This window comes from Pyrus communis, chromosome 3, assembly GCF_041283825.1.
Source record: "Pyrus communis isolate YQ-2024b chromosome 3, ASM4128382v1, whole genome shotgun sequence".
Taxonomy (NCBI): Eukaryota; Viridiplantae; Streptophyta; class Magnoliopsida; order Rosales; family Rosaceae; genus Pyrus; species Pyrus communis.
In genome coordinates, this window is record NC_142567.1 from 8,943,607 (window position 1) to 8,963,923 (window position 20,317).

At 37.6% G+C, this 20,317-nt stretch overlaps 2 protein-coding genes across 7 annotated transcripts; both read right to left on the reverse strand.

The window, feature by feature from the left end:
• Positions 1-3,087: 3,087 nt before the first annotated feature.
• On the reverse strand, positions 3,088-5,244 carry LOC137715279 (two-pore potassium channel 1). 3 transcript variants are annotated; one of them, XM_068454548.2, is made up of 4 exons: positions 5,075-5,203; positions 3,689-4,465; positions 3,541-3,580; positions 3,088-3,424 (listed from the first exon to the last, which is right to left on the reverse strand). In XM_068454548.2, exons 2-4 carry the CDS (start codon positions 4,437-4,439, stop codon positions 3,262-3,264), a joined length of 954 nt encoding a protein of 317 aa, XP_068310649.2. In that variant the 5' UTR covers positions 4,440-4,465; positions 5,075-5,203; the 3' UTR covers positions 3,088-3,261. The 3 variants fall into 3 exon arrangements, with proteins under 3 accessions (XP_068310649.2, XP_068310647.2, XP_068310648.2); XM_068454546.2 differs by having other exon boundaries at positions 3,541-4,465; positions 5,075-5,244; XM_068454547.2 differs by having other exon boundaries at positions 3,541-4,465; positions 4,961-5,128.
• Positions 5,245-9,557: 4,313 nt separating this feature from the next.
• Positions 9,558-12,254, reverse strand: LOC137715278 (two-pore potassium channel 1). Of its 4 annotated transcripts, none has more exons than XM_088690882.1 (4): positions 11,996-12,254; positions 10,490-11,411; positions 10,187-10,373; positions 9,558-9,745 (listed from the first exon to the last, which is right to left on the reverse strand). In XM_088690882.1, the coding sequence occupies exons 2-3, from the start codon at positions 11,383-11,385 to the stop codon at positions 10,211-10,213; spliced, it is 1,059 nt and encodes a 352-aa protein (XP_088547008.1). In that variant the 5' UTR covers positions 11,386-11,411; positions 11,996-12,254; the 3' UTR covers positions 9,558-9,745; positions 10,187-10,210. The 4 variants fall into 4 exon arrangements, with proteins under 4 accessions (XP_088547008.1, XP_068310645.2, XP_068310646.2 ...); XM_068454544.2 differs by having other exon boundaries at positions 10,172-10,373; XM_068454545.2 differs by lacking the exon at positions 9,558-9,745 and having other exon boundaries at positions 10,037-10,373; positions 10,490-10,529; positions 10,638-11,411; positions 11,996-12,193.
• Between the last annotated feature and the right edge of the window lie 8,063 nt (positions 12,255-20,317).

Here is a 20,317-nt window from a genome sequence, read left to right on the forward strand (position 1 = left end):
GTGATAAGCCCAACTAAACACTAGTTAAATTAACCATCATTCCTAACTATTTTCCACTTCAATATTACGATTCTTCACACATTAATTTATAACCAACATTTAACCACCAATAAATAAGGTTAAATCTCACATTTTCCATCAATCTCCGTCACATTGCTCAATTCCCCAAACAAGGCTATTGTCTCAATTATTTAGTCTTATTTATTATATGGCTGCATTTAACGTCTTGTTAGACTGCCTACGTATCATAAACAGGGATCAAGCCATTCGTAGTTCACAATATCAACAATAACATAAGCAATCACTAGATGCATATTTTAAAACATAAAGCATATATACTTGTATAGAAAACCAAAAACCCACTCACCTGGAATCCTCGCTAAAATTCATAAATCCTTAGCACGAAGGTTGAGGCGTCACGAACAATCGGCGCCTGTGGCCAAGTCCAATTTGGCCTAGAAATGCTCTAATTTTGCTAAAACCGTACGAACCCTAGAATTGGGTGTGATTCGATTCGACCTCCAAACTTGCTTCGACGCCTCCACCACTGCTTGGGATTTGTTCCTGGGTTCTAGGGGAGTGTTTTGGTAGTGGTAATTGAAGGAAAACGTTTCACAAATGGGTGGATTTCAAGTAAGTTTCCCGCGGCACCCATGGGTGTTCTTCATGAAATTTCTACCATTTCATGCAAATTTTGGTTAGAATTGAATGTTGGGATATGGTGATAAGGTTTGATGGTGGTGAATGGGTGAAAGTCACCTGAAAAACGGGTGAGAATCGCCCGGAACCACCCTGAGTCAAAACCGGGTTTTTGGGTGTTCGAAGGCCACAGGAAGAAAAATGGGAGGAAGGCTGAGAGCTTCCCTTTCTCCTCCTAATTGGTTGCTTCTAATCTCCAAATTTTCTGATTGGTTCCCCTTCCCACAAAGTGGGAGTTAACACTTATAATCTAAAATATAATTAACTAGTTTCAAACGTCCGTAATTATACCGTTAGAATTCGAACTCGCAAACCGCTTTCGCCTACGCGTTCGTAAAGACGAGTACTACAAGGACATACTAAAAGAATAAGTCCCACGTGTCTCTAATCGATGGTCAACTAAGGTCAACACCCTCGCCTCTAAGGGCATTTTTGTAAAATCACACTTTTAAAATTTATAAAATTGTAAAATTAAGGACGGGTTGTCACAACTGGGGAAGACTGAAGACTGAATATTCTGGTTGAAAATATTGTGTAGACTAAAGTCTAATTTTTAGAGATTTTTTTTTTTTATTCAGTGATTTTTTTTGTTGCATAAACTGAATAATCATTAATTTTGATTTTCAATTAAAATTAGGGAAGTCGTGGAAGAAGAGGTCTGAATTCATATTTTTAGATGTTCTAACTATTTCTAACTAATGGGTTTCTTCTCTTTCTCCTGAATTCATACTATCAAGAGTCCTCATAGTATTGTCCTGTGTTTTTACATGTTTTGTATACACTTATGTAGTCGTGGAAGTTAGTCCCTTATATCTTAGAAAAGTTTGAATTCATGTTCTGCTTGTAAAACAAGGTTGATATTTGTAAAACTAGTTTGAATTCACAATGGATACAAATGTTCTGATTGATATTTTAGAATTAAGCATCACATATATCTATATTTTTACATTTTTACAACTCTGAAATCTGAATTCATGTTCTGGGTGCTGCAGATTGCTATAGAAGTATATCTTAGCCAAGCCAAAAAAAAGGTACTAAAATGAAACTTCAATCTTCGTTCACAACTTATATATGATGATAAGTAACTAATTATATGTGATTGAAGAAGTACCTAGGTATTTCTGGACTAGGAAATTGGTCCACAATATATCAAGTTGGCATGCATTCAGACTTAGTAACATTCCTTGGAATCTTTCAGGAAAGCTGAAGATTTTAAATCTCTGTTTCTCCTAACGTTGCACTGAGGATTACTGAAAATTTTGGATGTAGACTATACTTCTGAGTCCTTGTCTTGCCAAATTTGCATACTTTATGACGTGATTGGATGTAGATTATAGTTCTGAGTCATTCCTACTCCGAATGATATATCAAAGGTTCATGTAATCCTTTCTCAAAGTTTTGATGGAGATTAGTAATTTCATTGTAAATTCTCATGTTTTTTGTGATTTTTGTTTCATTTCAGCTAGTTCCAATATGGAGACTCAAAGCGAGAGCCAAGATAATGAACCAATTAATCTTGATCAAGATTTGGACCAAGCTGAAGCAAGCTTTGATGATAACACTGGTAAGAAGAGGAACAAAACCTCGGTTGTCTTGTCTGGCAGCATTTTAAGGAAAAGATGTTGAAGGCTGTCTGTAACCATTGTCAAACTAGTCTAGCATCGGGGCTCCACTATTGGTACTTCATCTTTACGTTCACATGTTAATACATGTCCTGTTTTGACGACAAAGAAAAAGAGTCCAGGTATAACTGGTGATGGGTCTGTTAAACATGGTGCATATAGTTTTGGTGAAGATAATGCTAGGAAAGAGGTAGCTTATATGATTATCTTACATGAGTATCCTTTATCTATAGTGGACCATTTGGGTTTTAAGAGGTTTTGCAATTCATTGCAACCCTTATTCAAGGTTCTTTCTAGAAGTACTATTAAGAGGGATATTATAAACGGTTATGCGTAAAGAACCGCGGTTACCCGTCTGTCCTAACCATTGCCCATCCCTAATGCTAACACACAAATGATGTACACAATCCTAATATGATCATTATACACTGCCTCAGTACATCAAACCTTCTGTGCTCTCACTAGCCCTCACCACACTGCACCCTCGTCGCATATATTATGCACAACCTTCAAATCTGTCGTAATACAAAACAGATTGAACCACATCTGGCGAAATTCTTGAAGGAACTAAGCAGTCGCATTTGTCAATCTAACGAAGGACCAAAATTTGTTTGTACGCTGTATCTCCATTTGAGTAAAGATTTTAGGAGTCATGAACCGTGATTTTCTTCCAAAATTCTTTTTGTCAGTGACCGTCATCGTACAATTTGATTACACAAACTGTATTAGCCCAGTAAATGAGACTGACATTGGGGTAGGACGATACTGAACAATGATCTCTAAAATACATAGAAGCAGTCCAAGCGTTTTAACCAAGTCTTTATAGGAAGAGATATATGGGAGTGTTTGTGATATGGCCTAGTTAAGAAATTTATACCACAGCAAGAACAAGTAATCATACATATCACGAACTTACAAAGCGACCAGCATAGTGCCAGAGTTACTTCTCGATTTGAGGTTGTTGCGCGAGCATTATATCTGATGTTGACAACGTTCCTGACTGATCAACATCAAGATCTTCAAACTCCTCCATTACAAGTCTAACATCTTCCTGGCTAATCTTCCCCATCTCCTTGAGCTTGTATATGACAAATTCAGCAGCCCTATGTAAAAGCAAGGAGGAAGAGTGCCGAAATTTGTTAGTTAACCATCAGCAGATAAGAATTCAGAAATAATAAGCTCATACTACAGAAGCAATTGTGAAGAAAGTTTAACATACCCAACAACGCCATCGTCATCCAGATCAGCTGCCTCTAAATCTACATTGGTTATCCTACGAGTGAGAATCAACTTTACTAAAGCCCGTTGTCTGCTCTGGGCATTTAGCTCGGCAACGTAGAGGAAAAACTGAGCTAAACAAATGGTACCTGTCAATATCCAGAATACTGCAAAAGCACGCCCTGCTTGAGTTGAAAAGCTCTTATCTCCATAACCCATGGTTGTGATGGTACAACAAACGCAATAGAATGAATCCACAAGGCTCAATTTCTCAACAGTAGCTAGGAAGATTGTGCCACCAATTATGAGTAGCAAAAGAAGGATAAAGACCACAATACATTTGTACCTCAGACTGTTTGTCTCGATATCTTTAAGAATTTCAATATGCCCGACTTTTTTACTCGTATGTAGGGCTTTAACGAGCAATAATTCCTGCTTCTCTACCAAATAGTCAGCTGCTTTGCTCAAGATCATCCCGATGAGAGCCATTCCTGAGAAGACGAAAGCACAAGCCAGTAGTTTTGAAAGAACGCTGTTTGGCACAAGGTCTCCATATCCGACAGTGGTCATTGTCACAATACAGAAATAAACAGCATCAACAACTCCATTTGTCTTCTCTCCCTTGAGCTGGTTCCTGACTAGGTAGAAACATACAGTTCCTAAGCCTAAGTAGACAGTCAAGAATGCAGCTACAATGCGAAAACTCGGGTGTATATTTCCGAAAAAGGACTGATCGGTACGTGGACCTGAGCGTAAGCCCGTCTCTAAGGCTACATAATCCGAAACAGGAGCACTTCTACAACGACGAATTCTCCTGCCCTTTGGAGCATTGTTTTTATTTGTTCGAGACAAAGGATCCATTAGCCCTGAAAGCAAGGATCCACTCTCATTCGATCCCATGAGGATGCTTCAGGAAACTAGATGACCTGCATAGGCATAAGCAGCTAGACACTTCAGCCAATTGTTACAGATGTACCTCGATTCAACAACATTTTTTCGAGCTTCTAAGTTTCAATCTTCAAGCAATTAGCTTACACAATTAAGATTGGAATTATCAAGTGCCAGTAAACTTCATTTCTCATCTTCATAAAAGTTCTATAAATACCCAAATATAGATTCATCAAGATATCGAGATAATCTTTTCCAAACTCCATGGAAAGATCAAATCAAGAAATTTTGACAGAGTAACTTGATTGATTTCAATAACTAAATTTTAAATAACTACCAAGAAAAAGAAAAACGAAACCGATAAACCCAAATTCACCTTTAATTTTCTTTGATTATATTATTCAAATTAGATTTGAATGCACAATGAAGGATCAAGCTTTCAAACGGAGTGTACTACTCCACTGATATAAAGTTATAAACAAACATACAAACAAACAAATTCAGACATTAAAGTGCAGTGAAATGAAAATAACCTTAATCAAAGCTAAGGATTGCTTCCAATTAACTGAAATAACTAACTTTACAGAAAGATCTCTCTCCAGATTCAGAACATGGAAATAAAACAACCAACTTAATGGAAAACTCACCGGTCACCAACATAATATGTCAGCTGCGTGAGTTCGGAGTTCTTGGAAAAGTCTGGAATATCTCAGTCGGTGGACTCCCATTAATAATTTTGTCATTGGCCGCGTAATCTTTCAAACACCGTAATTCTGGTTTGGTCGAAGTAGATGGACCGTTGGATCATGCAAGATCCAAAAGTCCAAAGTAAAAAAACCTTCCTATGTTTGATGACGTTATTTTTTATTATTATTTTTGTTTTGTTCAGTTTGAGTAATGAATGACCTCCTCACAAGGACTTCCATGGAACAATATACGGCGCACGCAATGTTCGGCTCTAAAAATATCATGTTAAGTAGAGAATATTTTCAAATAACATGATATTATTAAATAATATTATTGAAGTAAGACGTCATGTGACTGTAAATTTATTTCATTCAAGTTGTCTTGCCACACAAAAAACAAGGGACTCTTCTTTCATTGAGAGGAAACAAACTTCTTTCCAACTTTCTCATTATACTTTTTCTAACTTTCTAAGACTTTTTTCATGGAGAAAATGTATATTTGGGTTAGATTCCCCTAGGATTTAAGTCTGGCTTGAATTGTTCTAGACCAACCAAATTGTTATATTTCAAACATTTTTTTAGTTTTTTACTTATAATGTAACGGTTGTGATCAAATGAGATCAAATCTAATGGTTAAAAGAAAAAGAAAAGATTTGACTGTCTAAAATTAAATTTAACATCTAAAATAATTTAAGAAAATTATTTAAATCAAATTTTACTTAAAAATTTATAAATACCTATGTATTTGTATGATTTTTAATTACTTATCGGGATTTAAATATTTTTAGATTAAAATGTTCATAAAAATAAATTAGGATAATCTACATAAATTTTATTTTAAAAAAAATTAAGCTAAAATCATTATTTAATAATCTCGGGTTAAAATTTTAAGCTATAAGAGTTGGAGGAGAAAAACAATTTTTGAGTCATGGAAAACAAAAACAAGATGCGAGCAGAGAAACCAGTGAGCGAAAAACTGAACCAAATCGAGTGCCATAAAACCGGAAAAAAAAAAAAAAAAAAAACTAAGTTGACCAATACTTGTCAAACCCAAACCAAAAATGGGACTGTACAAATCGCAAATGATTTGGTTCTTGGTTTTATATTTTAGTAAGGTTTTTTAGCCAAAATGATGCAGGTTTACATAACTTCTCATTTTGATCTTTGATATTTGAAATCAATAAAAGTAGTCACTTTGATTATCTACTATCAATCATTTTAGTCTTTCAATGAAAAATTATGTTAAATAAGAATCAAAATGATAAAAATACCCTCACTTTAATAAGCAATAAACCAAAATGATTTGACAAAAATTGAGGGTATCTTTGTCATTTTATCTTGATTTAATGGAGATTTTTCACGGAATGACTAAAAAGATTGATGGTGGACAAACTAAGGGATCAATTATATCGATTTTAAATCTTATAGACCAAATTAAGGAGTTATACAAATCTCATAAAGTATTTTAGTTAAAAAAACCTTTTAGTAACTAGGCTTACATTTCGTAAGCCTAGCCTAACTCTTTAACCCAACCATTCACTGGCCCATCTAAAATCCAACAGATTGTTTTAATTTCCTAAAGGCTAACAACCCAATACTAAATTTAGTAAGCAAGTATTCACAATATTAAAAGTGGCACTACATACAACGAGTCCGTTAGAAATTAAGTTTTGTGAATTTTACGTTAAAATAGCCAAATAGCCTTGTTTAGCGAGGTTGTTAGAGATGTTTTTCCTAATAAGGGCGGATCTCTTCCATCAAAGTAATCAAGTTCACTTATTCGAACCCTTGAAATTTTATTCAACAACTACGAACAGTGGGCTCCTTAATAAGTTATAATAATTTTAGCCGTTGAACAAATTTTAAAAGTCCAAATAAATAAACTTCGTGAATTTTGTGGAAGAAATCCGGAGAGGATCTCTTCCCCCCTAATAACTCATCTCTCTGACACTATGCCATCTATCTTCATTATTTCTACAACTCTCTCTCTCTCTCCCCCCTTAGTCCTCCATTTCTTTTCGAAGATTGTACGGTTTGTACCACATCTCTTTTCCTCGTCCATCTCTTCACGAGATCCGACTCAACAAATCTCGCTTCCTGTTCCATCCCTTCCCGCATATTCGACTCGCCTAGCTTGACGAGCGGTCCACGCTGGGATAATGCCAACTCCAAGATCAGATTCTCTTCCCAAAGTTGCAACGCCAACATCCGCCAATACCAACCTCACCATCATATCTAGGGCTTGGTGGTTAATTGCATATTGTTATATGTAAATTTAAGTAAAAGATTTTTGGTACAAAACCGAACCAAAACCGAGTTTCTTTAGTTTATTTGATTTTCTCTTGTATGTATCCGATTTGGCGCATAGTTTAAGGGCGAACAGGCCCAAATCGAACCATGTCCACACCTAACAAAAACTTACTAATTTGAGGTCATGTTCCGATAACTCTGTATATGATTATCAAGTTCCAAGGAGCAACAAAAACTAAGTTCACCATAGCTTCCAATAGAATAGTAGTGAAGCAATCTGACGATGTTATCTCTATATAGCTATAATAATTGGGATTAGATCAATTTTATATATTTAGGTGGTTAATACTTAATAGAGGTATAGCTAAAAGTTTTTTTTTTTTTTGATTTCGACATCCTTAATGAAAATTACAGGATACAAAGATCATCCTTAATGAAAATTACAGGATACAAAGAACAACTATTGGAGCTAGCACGTCAATTTCTAAAATGTAACAGTGGAAAAATAAAGACACCCAATCTTAAAATTTAGTGTATTTATTTGTGGTGTTCTCTTTAACGCTTCTAAACATGATTGAGAAGTTATAGACATAATGGCTTCACCAAGAGTTTGTTCATGTTTACGAAATATTACATACCCACAAGCTCAAACGGGTTGTATCAACTCTAAAAATAAAAAATGGTCCCAATTATAGATAAATATTTTACTTTATCTACTACTTTTATTTGTAACATTGCACATCAGCCCGACCTTTGGTCTCACATTTCGGGATTGATTCAGGGGTGAGAGCCTCTCTTCACAGGAAAATCCATGTGAATAAGGAATGAGATCACAATTATTATGTGGAAGCGAGTTTCTTTAATACGGGACCTAAAAAAATTATAACATACTATAATGCGGAGTTTTATTTTATACATAACTAGTTCAAGCTGGGACCGAAAAATTTTAGAACTATAAGGAGGTTATTCCTATGTAGAGTATTACCATAGAGAGCTTTTATTTGTATTAAAAATATTTTTATTCAATCTCTGATATATTGAATAATATTTAACATTGTGTGATTCTGTAAATCATTGATATATTTGGTTTAGATTCTTATGTAATATAGTGATCATTTCCTATTAGGTTTTGTATTACTTGGATAGTAAGTTTCTCTCTTCTCATTGTTTACTATAAATAAAGCAGTGGCATGGGCGAAATACATCTACAATTTCCCTAAGCTCTATTCTTTCAATCCCTCTTGCCACACCTCCCTTTCTCCCTTTAAATTGGCCACAAAACAATATCAAGCACGTTTCTGATCATAACATGTTTATTTTACACACGTTATCTGTAGAGTAGTACACTCACTTAAAAAGTAAATTATTTACACTTAGGTATTACAACTGAATATGATAGTTAAGTAGTAAACAAAAAAAAAAAAAAGGGTAAATACTCATTATTTATTATTATTGAATCAGGATACTAATCTAAAAAACACCATACAATTTCAACAAGATTTACACACGATCACATTTCTAACCTAATTAAAAACTGCAACTAGTAGAAGTAACTTTCCAAATTATAATCCCTTGAATTTATGTATCGTATTCATACCGTATGAACAAAATCATTAAATTCTTTACTGTCATTGATACGTCCCCCTTGATTGATTTTGATCCTATATCTTTATCCCAGTTATCTCAACCAAGCCATTCATCAATTCCTAAAGCTCTAATCGACCCCGTTAGCCCGTTAGGGTTTGGTATGCTTTATTTTTGTCAAAAATTTCAACCTACAACGTTTTACTTAAATTATTTTTGTCAAAATAAAAGATAAAGTGAATAGTACCCTGATTGATTTTTTAGTGTAAAAATATGATTTTTCGTTAAAGTGAACAATACCGAAAGTTTTTTGTTAAAATTCCCTAACTTATGGGTAAGATAATTTCATGCAGTTGGATCAGTGCAAATGGCCGGTTGGTTTGTTAGACATATGGAATGTGGGAGTCAAGAAGGAGGTAATAGTTTCACCGAATCAGTTATGGGTTTACTTCCTAATGGGGGGCCTTCGGAATAGGGCCATGTACGGTGATACCTTTTGCATACCTTCAGGGCCGACTCTACTTCCTATGCATTCGGTTCAGTGGATACACTCTGTTCTAATTTGGGTCTTAATTCATGTTAAGTAAAAATCAATGCAGAAGCAGATCTATTTGTATAAGTACCCAATAATTTAACCAGTAGATTTCATAATCTATACTTAGTAAACTATTTAACAAGTAGATTTCTTAGGCAGTGTATAATATGATCATTATACAGTAACTCAGTACATCAAACCTTCAGTGCTCTCACTAGCTCTCACCACACTGCATCCTCGTCGCGTATGCACAACCTCCAAATCTATCGTAACACAAACATCAACAACATCAGGCGAAATTCTTGAATTCAGGAACTAAGCAGTCCCGTTTGTCAATCTAACGAAGGACCAAAATTTGTTTGTACGCTATATCTCCATTTAAGTAAAGATTTTAGGAGTCATGAACCGTGATTTTCTTCCAAAATTCTTTTTGTCAGTGACTGTCGTCGTACAATTTAATTACACAAACTGTATTAGCCCAGTAAACCATGGTTGATGGGTTAAAAAGAACATAAATTTTGACGGATGAGACTGACATCGAGGTAGGACGATACTGACCAATGATCTCTAAAATACATAGAAGCAATCCAAGCGTTTTAACCAAGTCTTTATAGAAAGTGATATATGGGAGTGTTTGTGATATGGCCTAGTTAAGAAATTCATACCACAGCAAGAGTAAGTAATCATACATATCACGAACTTACAAAGCCACCAGCATAGTGGCACAGTTACTTCTCGATTTGAGGTTGTTGTGCAAGCATTATATCTGATGTTGACAATGTTCCTGACTGATCAACATCAAGATCTTCAAACTCCTCCATTACAAGTCTAACATCTTCCTGGCTAATCTTCCCCATCTCTTTGAGCTTGTATATGACAAATTCAGCAGCCCTATGTAAAGGAAGGAGGAAGAGTGTCGAAATTTGTTAGTTAACCATCAGCAGATAAGAATTCAGAAATAATAAGCTCATACTACAGAAGCAATTGTGAAGAAAAGTTTAACATACCCAACAACGCCATCGCCATCCAGATCAGCTGCCTCTAAATCTACATTGGTCATCCTACGAGTGAGAATCAACTTTACTAACGCCCGTTGTCTGCTCTGGGCGTTTAGCTCGGCAACGTAGAGGAAAAACTGAGCTAAACAAATGGTACCTGTCAATATCCAGAATACTGCAAAAACACGCCCTGCTTGAGTCGAAAAGCTCTTATCTCCATAACCCAGGGTTGTGATTGTACAACAAACGCAGTAGAATGCATCCACAAGGCTCAATTTCTCAACAGTGGCTAGGAAGGCTGTGCCACCAAGTATGAGTAGCAAAAGAAGGATAAAGACCACAATACATTTGTACCTCAGATTGTTAGTCTCGATATCTTTAAGAATTTCAATAGGCCCAGCTTTTTGATTCATATGCAAGGCTTTAACGAGCAATAACTCCTGCTTCTCTATCAAATAGTCAGCTGCTTTGCTCAAGGTCATCCCGACGAGAGCCATTCCTGAGAAGACGAAAGCACAAGCCAGTAGTTTTGAAATAACACTGTTCGGCACAAGGTCTCCATATCCGACAGTGGTCATTGTAACAACACAGAAATAAACAGCATCAAGAACTCCATTTGTCTTCTTTCCCTTGAGCTGGTGGCCAACGAGGTAGAAACATACAGTTCCTAAGCCTAAGTAGACAGTCAAGAATGCAGCTACCATACGAAAACTCGGGTGTATATTTCTGAAAAAGGATTTGGTACTTGGACCTGAGGCAAAGCCTGTCTCGAAGCCTACATAATCTGAAAGTGGAGCACTTTTACAAAGGCGAATTCTTCTACCCTTTGGAGCATTGTTTATATTTTTCTGAGACAAAGGATCTTTTGGTTCTGAAACCAAGGATCCACTCTCATTCGACCCCATTACGATGCTTCAGCAAACAAGACGACCTGCATAAGCATAAGCAGCTAGACACTTGAGCCAATTTGTTACACATGTACCTCGATATAAGTTTCGATCTTCAATCAATTAGCTTACACAACTGTTTACCAACACAGTTAAGGTTGGAATCATCAGTTGCCAGTAAACTTAATTCCTCATCTTCATAAAAGTTGTATAAATACCGAAATGCGGATTCATCAAGATAACGAAAACTCCATGGAAGATCAAACCAAGAAACAAACAAACAACCAAGCAAACAAGAAAAAGAAAAGAAAAATGGAACCCATAAACCAAAATTCACCATTAGTTTCCCTTGATTATATATTGTTCATATCAGATTTGAATGCACAATCAAGGACCAAGCTTTTTAAGTGAGTGTACTACTCTACTGATATAAACAAACATACATACAAATTCAGACAATGCAGTGCAGTAATGAAAATAGCCTTAATCAAAGCTAAGGATTGCTTCCAGATGAACTGAAATAACTAACTTAACAGAAAGATCTCTCTCTCTCTCTCTCTCTCTCTCTCTCTCGTATGGAATCAGAACTTGGAAATAAAACAACCAACCAACTTAACAGAAAACTCACCAGTCACCAGAATTGCATGTCGGGATTTTGCTTTCCTGACTAACTCAGTTGAACGAGTTCAGAGTTCTTGGAAAAATTTGGAATATCTCAGTCGCTGCCTCCCATTAATAAGTTTATCATTGGCCGCGCAATCTGTTATTCTTTTCTTTAATTTCTTTTTATTATTCTTTTTCTTTTGTTTGTTCTCTGCGCGTTCTCTTTGTGGCAAGGAGGAGGTTCATCATATATGCGTTCTCACATACCATAAATTTTTCTTTGTAACCGAAATACCAGTTATATGTTTTTATATAAATAATGAAATATTTTATTTTTTAAATTATTAATTTTTTAATACACATATTTACTATATAAATAATGACATGTAATGTACTATAACGTGTTTCGGTCACGTTCAAAAGTCTTTCTTCACAGACAGCATAATTTAATTCTGATTTGGTCGGAGTTTGGTCGAAGTAGATGGATCGTTGGATCATGCAAGATCCAAAAGTCCAAAGTCAAAATTCCTTGCTGTGTTTGATCCGTGTGCCACGTGTACGATGCTGCGACACAAATGTGTGGTGTGGCACATAATTTTTGTCTGGTTTTCCTTCTCCTTTATATTCGATTTTACCACCATTGCGTAATCGGAAAATAAAAGCACAAAGTTTGAGCAATTATTGCCACTGTCGGCAAGGCAGTTTAGCACCATGTAGGTGATTTGATTCTTTTTTGTTAACCTGTAATTAATTTTTTTCCATGTTTATTCGGATAATAATTAGGTACTCATTACACAATTTCAGATTTTGTTCAATAATAAAGTAACATATGTTTTATTGTTTTTAATATTGTAACATTTTATGTTGATACGGGCTTGTTAGGTTGCAATAATGTAACATTTTATGTCAATAAGTCCTTGGACACTAAGATTGAAACACAGTTGTAATCTTTTGAACACTAAATTATAATAAAAAATGTTTTTCTTACCATCTATTTATGCTACCATTTGTATATTTCTTCAATAGAGATGAGATCTACACGGATCATACCTCAATTAAAAAAATGGTACAAGTGAGAGTATAAATAGATGGTAAGTGTAGCATTACTGCCAGACTTTTTTTTTTTGAACGCCAACGAAACCAATATATAAAGAAGCTTACAGAGAGGCAAACACCAATACAACAACCAAGTAGTGACAAGGGATAGCCCACAAAGACCCCTCCACCAAGTAGAGGCGTCACCCCCAACACCACCACTGCCAGACTTTAGAGTTCTAATAGAGAGCAGATTTGGCATTGGAAGGTAGGAGAGTTTTGAACAAAACTTTATTCAGAAAATTATTTCGATTTGTTATGATATGAAACTTGTTTTAATCAAGGCATCAATGTTGGTACTCGGTAAAGAAGATGCTGTCCTTCAAAGAGGGGAGGAGACGATGAGGAAAGGAACCTTGTATTCGATCCGGCCAAGACCAATTGTCGACACGATACAGGTGAGAGACAACTCGTAACTTGTGACCCGTGTATAATGATCGGTTATGTATGTCCCCCCCTCTATATTCTACTTGGATCCAAAGTCCATGTCCAGTCCATAATGGAATTAAATCGCATCAAACAGCGGATTAAACTCGTATCCATTTTAATTGGTTATAACCTATAGGCTGTGAGGTAATGGTCCTAACTCCTGATCAAATGATGACTTTACATGCCCTGATAGAACCATCTCTGAACCGTGATCAAACAATCCAAATCGATTTAAACTTATAAGAACTGGTAACATTTACCAGTCCCAGATAATTGAGGGTCTTTTAGAAGACTTCTTTCACATGATGCACAAAACATGGGAGTTACTGACACTCAAACTGTCTAGATTTGATACGTAGGTCATGAAGGCCGGCCTAAATTCGCAACTCAACAGAACTCCGAAGAGCGTTGTAACTACAATAGCCATTTTTCAGATTCTATTGTATCTCAAACACCTGAATTCATACCACTCCAGGTTCCAGCATCCCAATTTGGTGGTGAATTGTTGAATCTTTGAATATGATCACTGCTAGAATTGCAAGACAATTAATTATGTAAAAGAGACGACATTGGAATTGAAAAGATAAAAATCAGCGAATGCCAATACGCGGTAGGAAGAAAAAAACCGAAAGAGACTTCATAAGTGTTCATATCTTTCAGCCCACATATTTAGCTCAAATTTTGATCAGTAGTTAGTACGCTGTTTCCCAAAGTAATAGAATTTGAGTGTTTCTTTGAACTCATAACTGTCAACTATCTTCGACGTTATTGGGATTAGGTTCATGAACAAACTCCTCAAGTGCAGCATCATCTGAGAACAAGTAGGAAATAGTGTAAGTAAAAATGATGGTGAGGTTGTTCAAACTAGTCTGCTTGTGATGATTGTTCTACAAAGACCCAAACGCATGCTAAACCTTGATCTCTTATCATCTTGAAGACCAATGTATTATCTTATGTAATTTGAAACGGAGTACAAGTCTCTTATATATTATTGTACAGACTACACACACCACAGTTGATGAATCGATGGAAAATCAGCGGAAGGGAACATCCCAGATCCTACACCAGTAAGAATTTCAGTGGGTCAGAATCAGATATGTTTACTAACTAGTTCCTAGGCATTTAGTGTACTGTCTGTTCTAATTTGAGCCATTTGTGCAGATGATTGTGGAGAATTCTAATGCAAGGAGTGGCATTTCTGTCTTTCAAGAGAACATGTTAGCTTTCAATTACCTTGTAGTTTAGGTTTTCTTGACTGGTATTGCTATAACGGAAAATGATTCTTCTGTTTTCATCTATGCCTTGAAACAAGTTAAGAATTCTCTCAAACAAGAGAGGGAAAAGACCTAGGTTGGATCAGTGCAAATGACCAGTTGGTTTGTTGGACATGTGGAATGTCGGAGTCAAGGAGGAGGTAACAATTTCACCGAGTAAATTATGTTTACTTGCTATGAATTCGATGGATACACTCTGTTCGAGTTTGAGTCTTAATTCATGTTATTGTGAAGGAGGTTTCAAGGAGTCAAATCCCTTCCATGACCAAGATGAAGTTAGTAGCCATTTATCTTGTGCTTTGATTTTCTTGGCTTGTATTGCTACTATGGAATACAATTGTTTCTCTTTCGCTTATGCTTTTGATACATGTTCAGGTGGCTTTGGAGGTGAGAACAATGTCGACATCGTCTTCGTTTAGATGCTTGTCATTTGAGGAACACAAAGCCAGATTGGATACCAGTGAGAATTTCACTGCACCAAATAGGTTTACTTCCTAGACACTCGGCGTATATACTCTCTTCTAATTTCAGCCCTATGCAGGTGACTGTGGAGAAGGCTGCAGGGAGTGACATGCCTGACATTGACATGAAGAAGTTAGTTGCGAAATCCCTTTTGCTTTAATTATCTCAGTTTTTATTGCTACCATGGAATAATGTTGTTCTCTTTTCGGTTTTCAGCTTTTTGTTTTGATATTGTGGGAAGTCCTTTAGGGAGAAAAAAGAAGACAGATGTTCTTATGTAAAAGAAAAAAATACATTTATGGAAACTCCAATGCTGTTACGCTTTTATGTTATAGTGTGCATTTTAAATTATAGATGCAATTTAGCGCATACGAAGAGGATGTAGCATAGTTTAACGTTGGAACTTCTATCAAAACCGTTGAGGGGAAAACGTATGAGTACATTCTAGGAGTGGTTATGAATGGTTGTGATTTTCAGGGTTTGCTTGAATTAGTTACCCGCGCAACAAAGGCTTCCTATAAATTAATATTCATGGACCATGTCAGTATATGAGATTTGCATACATAAAGGAAAACAGACTTACTACTTCAAAGGCAAACTCCATTTTGATTTTGGTTCATAACTTATCTCAGACGAAGGAGTTCTCGCATAGTTACATTGGCTACCCTGTTTCTCAGATTGCAGATACTTGGTTCTTGCTAGTATGCCTCTTGGAGAATTCGTTCTTTTTGTTTGACAATGGATTATGCTCAGCCTAAAAAAGCATGTATTTCTCATTGTCAAGAACGCTAAACCTCCCACAGATGAGCTGCGACTCATTTTGGTTTTAGGCATAATAATCTCTTCCTCTCAAAACAGCGGCTGTAATAGTTCTTCAAATTTTAACAGGTGCCTTGATGCCTGCAATCAACAACAGCAACAACAACAAAGCCTTTTCCCACTAAGTGGGAAAATAAGGACGCAGATGGATTTCTTCACATCAGTACAGTGAGAAAGAGAATGTATGTGGATTATTTGAAGAGCAAGAATGCTTGTAATTATGTCGTGGGAGCTTTGAGCCCGATTTTCTGACCTGTTTAGTCATTACAGTTTGTCCGGATTTAGACAAATAGGAAAATAGTTAGACTTAAATTGTAATTGTGCTCCTAACTTGTAGGAGGAATCCTTGCTACTCAAGGAATGTATTTGTATATATATACACTTTCACGTATCAATGAGAAAACAATTCAACCATATATTATTTTTCTACATGGTATACAGAGCAAGTTTAAAACCTAATCCTAGCTCTATTTTTTTTCGGTAGACATCTCTGCCGTTCCTTATGGCCGGCTCTTCTTCCTCCGATGGCCCTTTTTACATTCATCATTCAGACCACCCAAACCTTGTTCTTGTCTCCAAAAAATTAAATGGTGATAATTACACCTTCTGGGCTCATGGCATGCAGATTTCCTTGAGTGCCAAGAACAAGCTTGGTTTCATCACTGGCGATGTTCAGGAACCTTCTTCCTCCGACGATCCTGATGCTCATGCAGCTTGGCATCGTTGCAATGACTTGATTCTTTCTTGGCTTCTTCATTCCTTGGAACCTGATCTTCAAGAATCCGTTCTCTTTACCACCACTGCTCAGGATGTGCGGGACGACCTTCACGAACGATTCTCGCAGAGCAACGCGCCTCGCATCTTCCAACTCAACCGTGAGCTTGCTGCAATTTCTCAAGGATCCTCTTCTGTCTCTGCTTATTTTACTCTCCTCAAAGTTATTTGGATAAGCTTGCCTCTTATAGTGACGGCTGCACGTGCTCTTGTGGCACCAAGTCTGAACGGCAACATCTTATGTAGTTCCTCATGGGTCTTCATGACTCTTTCTCTGCTGTTCGTGAACAAATCCTTTTGATGAATCCTTTACCTACTGTTCGTCAAGCTTGTTCTTCTGTTTCTCAGGCCGAGAAACAACGATCATTGGGCTCTGTCCGTCCCATCGACTTTCCCGCTGCCATGGTTGTCCGCAGTTCTTCCCGCACATCCTCAGACAGACCTTCGCTCCATTGTACCTACTGCGACTACGATTTCTATACTCGTGAGACCTGCCATAAGCTACATGGCTATCCTGTTAGCCATCCTCTTCATGGGTAACCCTGTCGCCCACTATAGCCCCCGGCTCTCCTTAGGTAGCAACTCCAGCACCTTCACACCGTACTCTTCACCATCTGCCCATCAGGTGCACAGCTCTCCCAACCTTCATGACCTGCAGTTAGCCATGCCTAATCTATCCGTTGATCAATACACTCGTCTCTTTGCTGCCCTTGACAATTCCGCAGCCCCGTCGTCTTCTCCTCAAGTTCATGCCGTCTCTAGTGCTGACTTCGCCAAAGGTTTATTGCCTGTTGGCCCATGTCATGGTCCCTAGATCATTGACAGTGGCGCTACAAACCATATTACTTCCTCACCTTCCAATTTGGTTCATACTTCTGCTTCACTTTTGCCGCCCGTCTCCTTGCCTAGTGGTGCAACAACTCCCATCACTTTAACTGGCACTCTTCACTTAAATTCCTCGATTGAATTGAAGGCTACTTTTAAAGTGGACTTTTTATCTGTTAGTAAGCTTACAGATAATTTATCTTGTTTCGTAACCTTTTTCCCATCTTGGTGTATTTTGCAGGACTTGGTTTCGAAAGCGACGATTGGTGTGGGTAAGCGATGTGGCGACCTTTACTACCTTGTGGCCCTTGCCTCTTTCCCCACCCGCCAACCTCTATGCAACGTCATCACCATACCCTCATCCCTATGGCATAGGCGCCTTGGCCATCCCTCTTCTGCTCGTTTACAAGTTTTAGCCTCTAGTTTTCTCCCATGTTCTTTGGATTCTAGTCATTTTTGTGATGTTTGTCCTTTGGCTAAACAAACTCGTCAATCTTTTGGTTTAAGTTCAATTTCATCGACTTTTCCTTTTTCCTTAATTCATTGTGATATTTGGGGTCCAAATCGTCAGCCTTCTCTTACTAACGCTCATTATTTTTTGACTATTGTGGATGATTTTTCTCGTTTTACATGGGTCTTCATGATGAAGCATAAATCTGATACTCAACAAATTCTCAAACATTTTTTTGCCTATGTTCGCACCCAATTTAACACCACCATTAAAAACATACGTACCGACAATGGTGGGGAATTTTATTCTTTTCGCCATTTTTTCTTTGACCATGGGGTTGTTTTTCAAACTTCTTGCGTTTACACGCCCCAACAAAATGGCGTTGTTGAACGCAAACACAGGCACCTCCTTGAAACTGCTTGAGCCATTCGGTTTCAATCACACCTTCCCCTCAAGTTTTGGGTCGAGTGTATCCTCACTGCCGCCTATACCATCAATCGTTTTCCTACCCGCCTTCTCAATAACAAAACACCTTTTGCAGTCCTCCACAATAAAACTTCGCTCTATGATCACTTCCGTGTTTTCAGTTGTTTAGCCTATGCCACATCCGTTCTTCTGCCCACCAAGTTCTCTCCTAGAGCTCATCGTTGTATCTTCATTGGCTACCCTACTGGTCAAAAGGCTTATAAACTCTATGACCTTGCCACACATCGCACATTCACTAGTCGGGATGTCATCTTCCATGAGGATTTTTTTCCTTTTGCTTCCCCTCCCACTACACCTGTCACGGACCCGCCATCCCAACACATCTCCTTACCCATTCCTCCCTTAATGGATGTCCCTTTTCCCACCTCCCTGGGCTCTACACCACCGCCTCCTCCCTCATTACGTTTCATTTCCCAGTCTCTTGACCCAATTCCTAGCACTGCACCGCATGATCCCCTTCCCCTACCCACGACCCCACCAGCTTCTCCATCCACGCCTTACTTACCACCTGTGCCCTCTCCTACACCCTCTCCATCTCTTTATGTGTCTTCCCGTTCCCATGCACCCCCACCTTATTTAAAGGACTACATTTGCTCGTAGGTGATTCTGCCCCCACACTCGTCCTCGTTTTTGCCACCAAGTTCTGTCAAAGGTACGCGGCATCCCTTCTGTAATTATGTTTCTTACCATCGTTTATCTTTACATCATCTTTCATATATCTACTCTGTGAGTTGGGGTGTCGAACCTTCTTCTTTTGTAGAGGCTGCCAGTGATCCTAACTGGCGTCGTGCTATGAGCTAGGAACTGGATGCCCTACATGCCAACCGCACTTGGACCATGACTACCCTGCCTTCCGACAAAGTTCCCATTGATTGTAAATGGGTGTACAAACTTAAGCATAATTCTGATGGTTCTATTGAGCATTACAAAGCCCGTTTGGTTGCCAAAGGTTTCACACAGGCCAAAGGTATTGATTATCATGACACCTTTTCTCCTACTGCTAAAATGATCACTGTACGTTGTCTTCTTGCCCTTCCTGCTAGTCAATCTTGGTCTCTTCATCAACTCAATGTCAATAATGCTTTCTTGCATGGTGATTTAGATGAGGAAATCTATATGTCTCCTCCTCTTGGTCTTTAGCGACATGGGGAGAATCTTGTGTGTCGCATCCACAAATCTCTTTATGGTCTCAAGCAAGCTTCCCGTCAATGGTTTGCCAAGTTCACTTGTGCCATCCTTTCTGCTGGGTTTCAACAATCCAAAACTGACTATTCATTGTTTACGAAAAAGTCAGGTACTTCTTTTACAGCCTTGCTCATTTATGTGGATGATATTGTGATAACATGTAATGATGTAGGTGCAATTGATTCTCTGAAACTTTTTCTCCACAATCACTTTCGGATTAAGGATCTTGGTGATTTAAAGTACTTTCTGGGTATCGAGGTTTCTCGGTCCAAACGTGGCATTTATATTTCTCAGAGATTCTCAAAGATTTAAAGTACTTTCTGGGTGCATTAGAGATTCTCAAAGATTATGGCTTCTTGGGAGCACGACCCATTGCCTTTCCTATAGACGATACAAAACTATCTGACAAAGGGGAACTTCTCAAGGATCCTGAAAAGTATCGATGTCTAGTAGGACGGTTAATTTATCTCACAATAACTCGGCCATATATCACTTACCATGTACATGTTTTGAGTCGGTTTATGCATGAGCCACGTACTTCTCATAT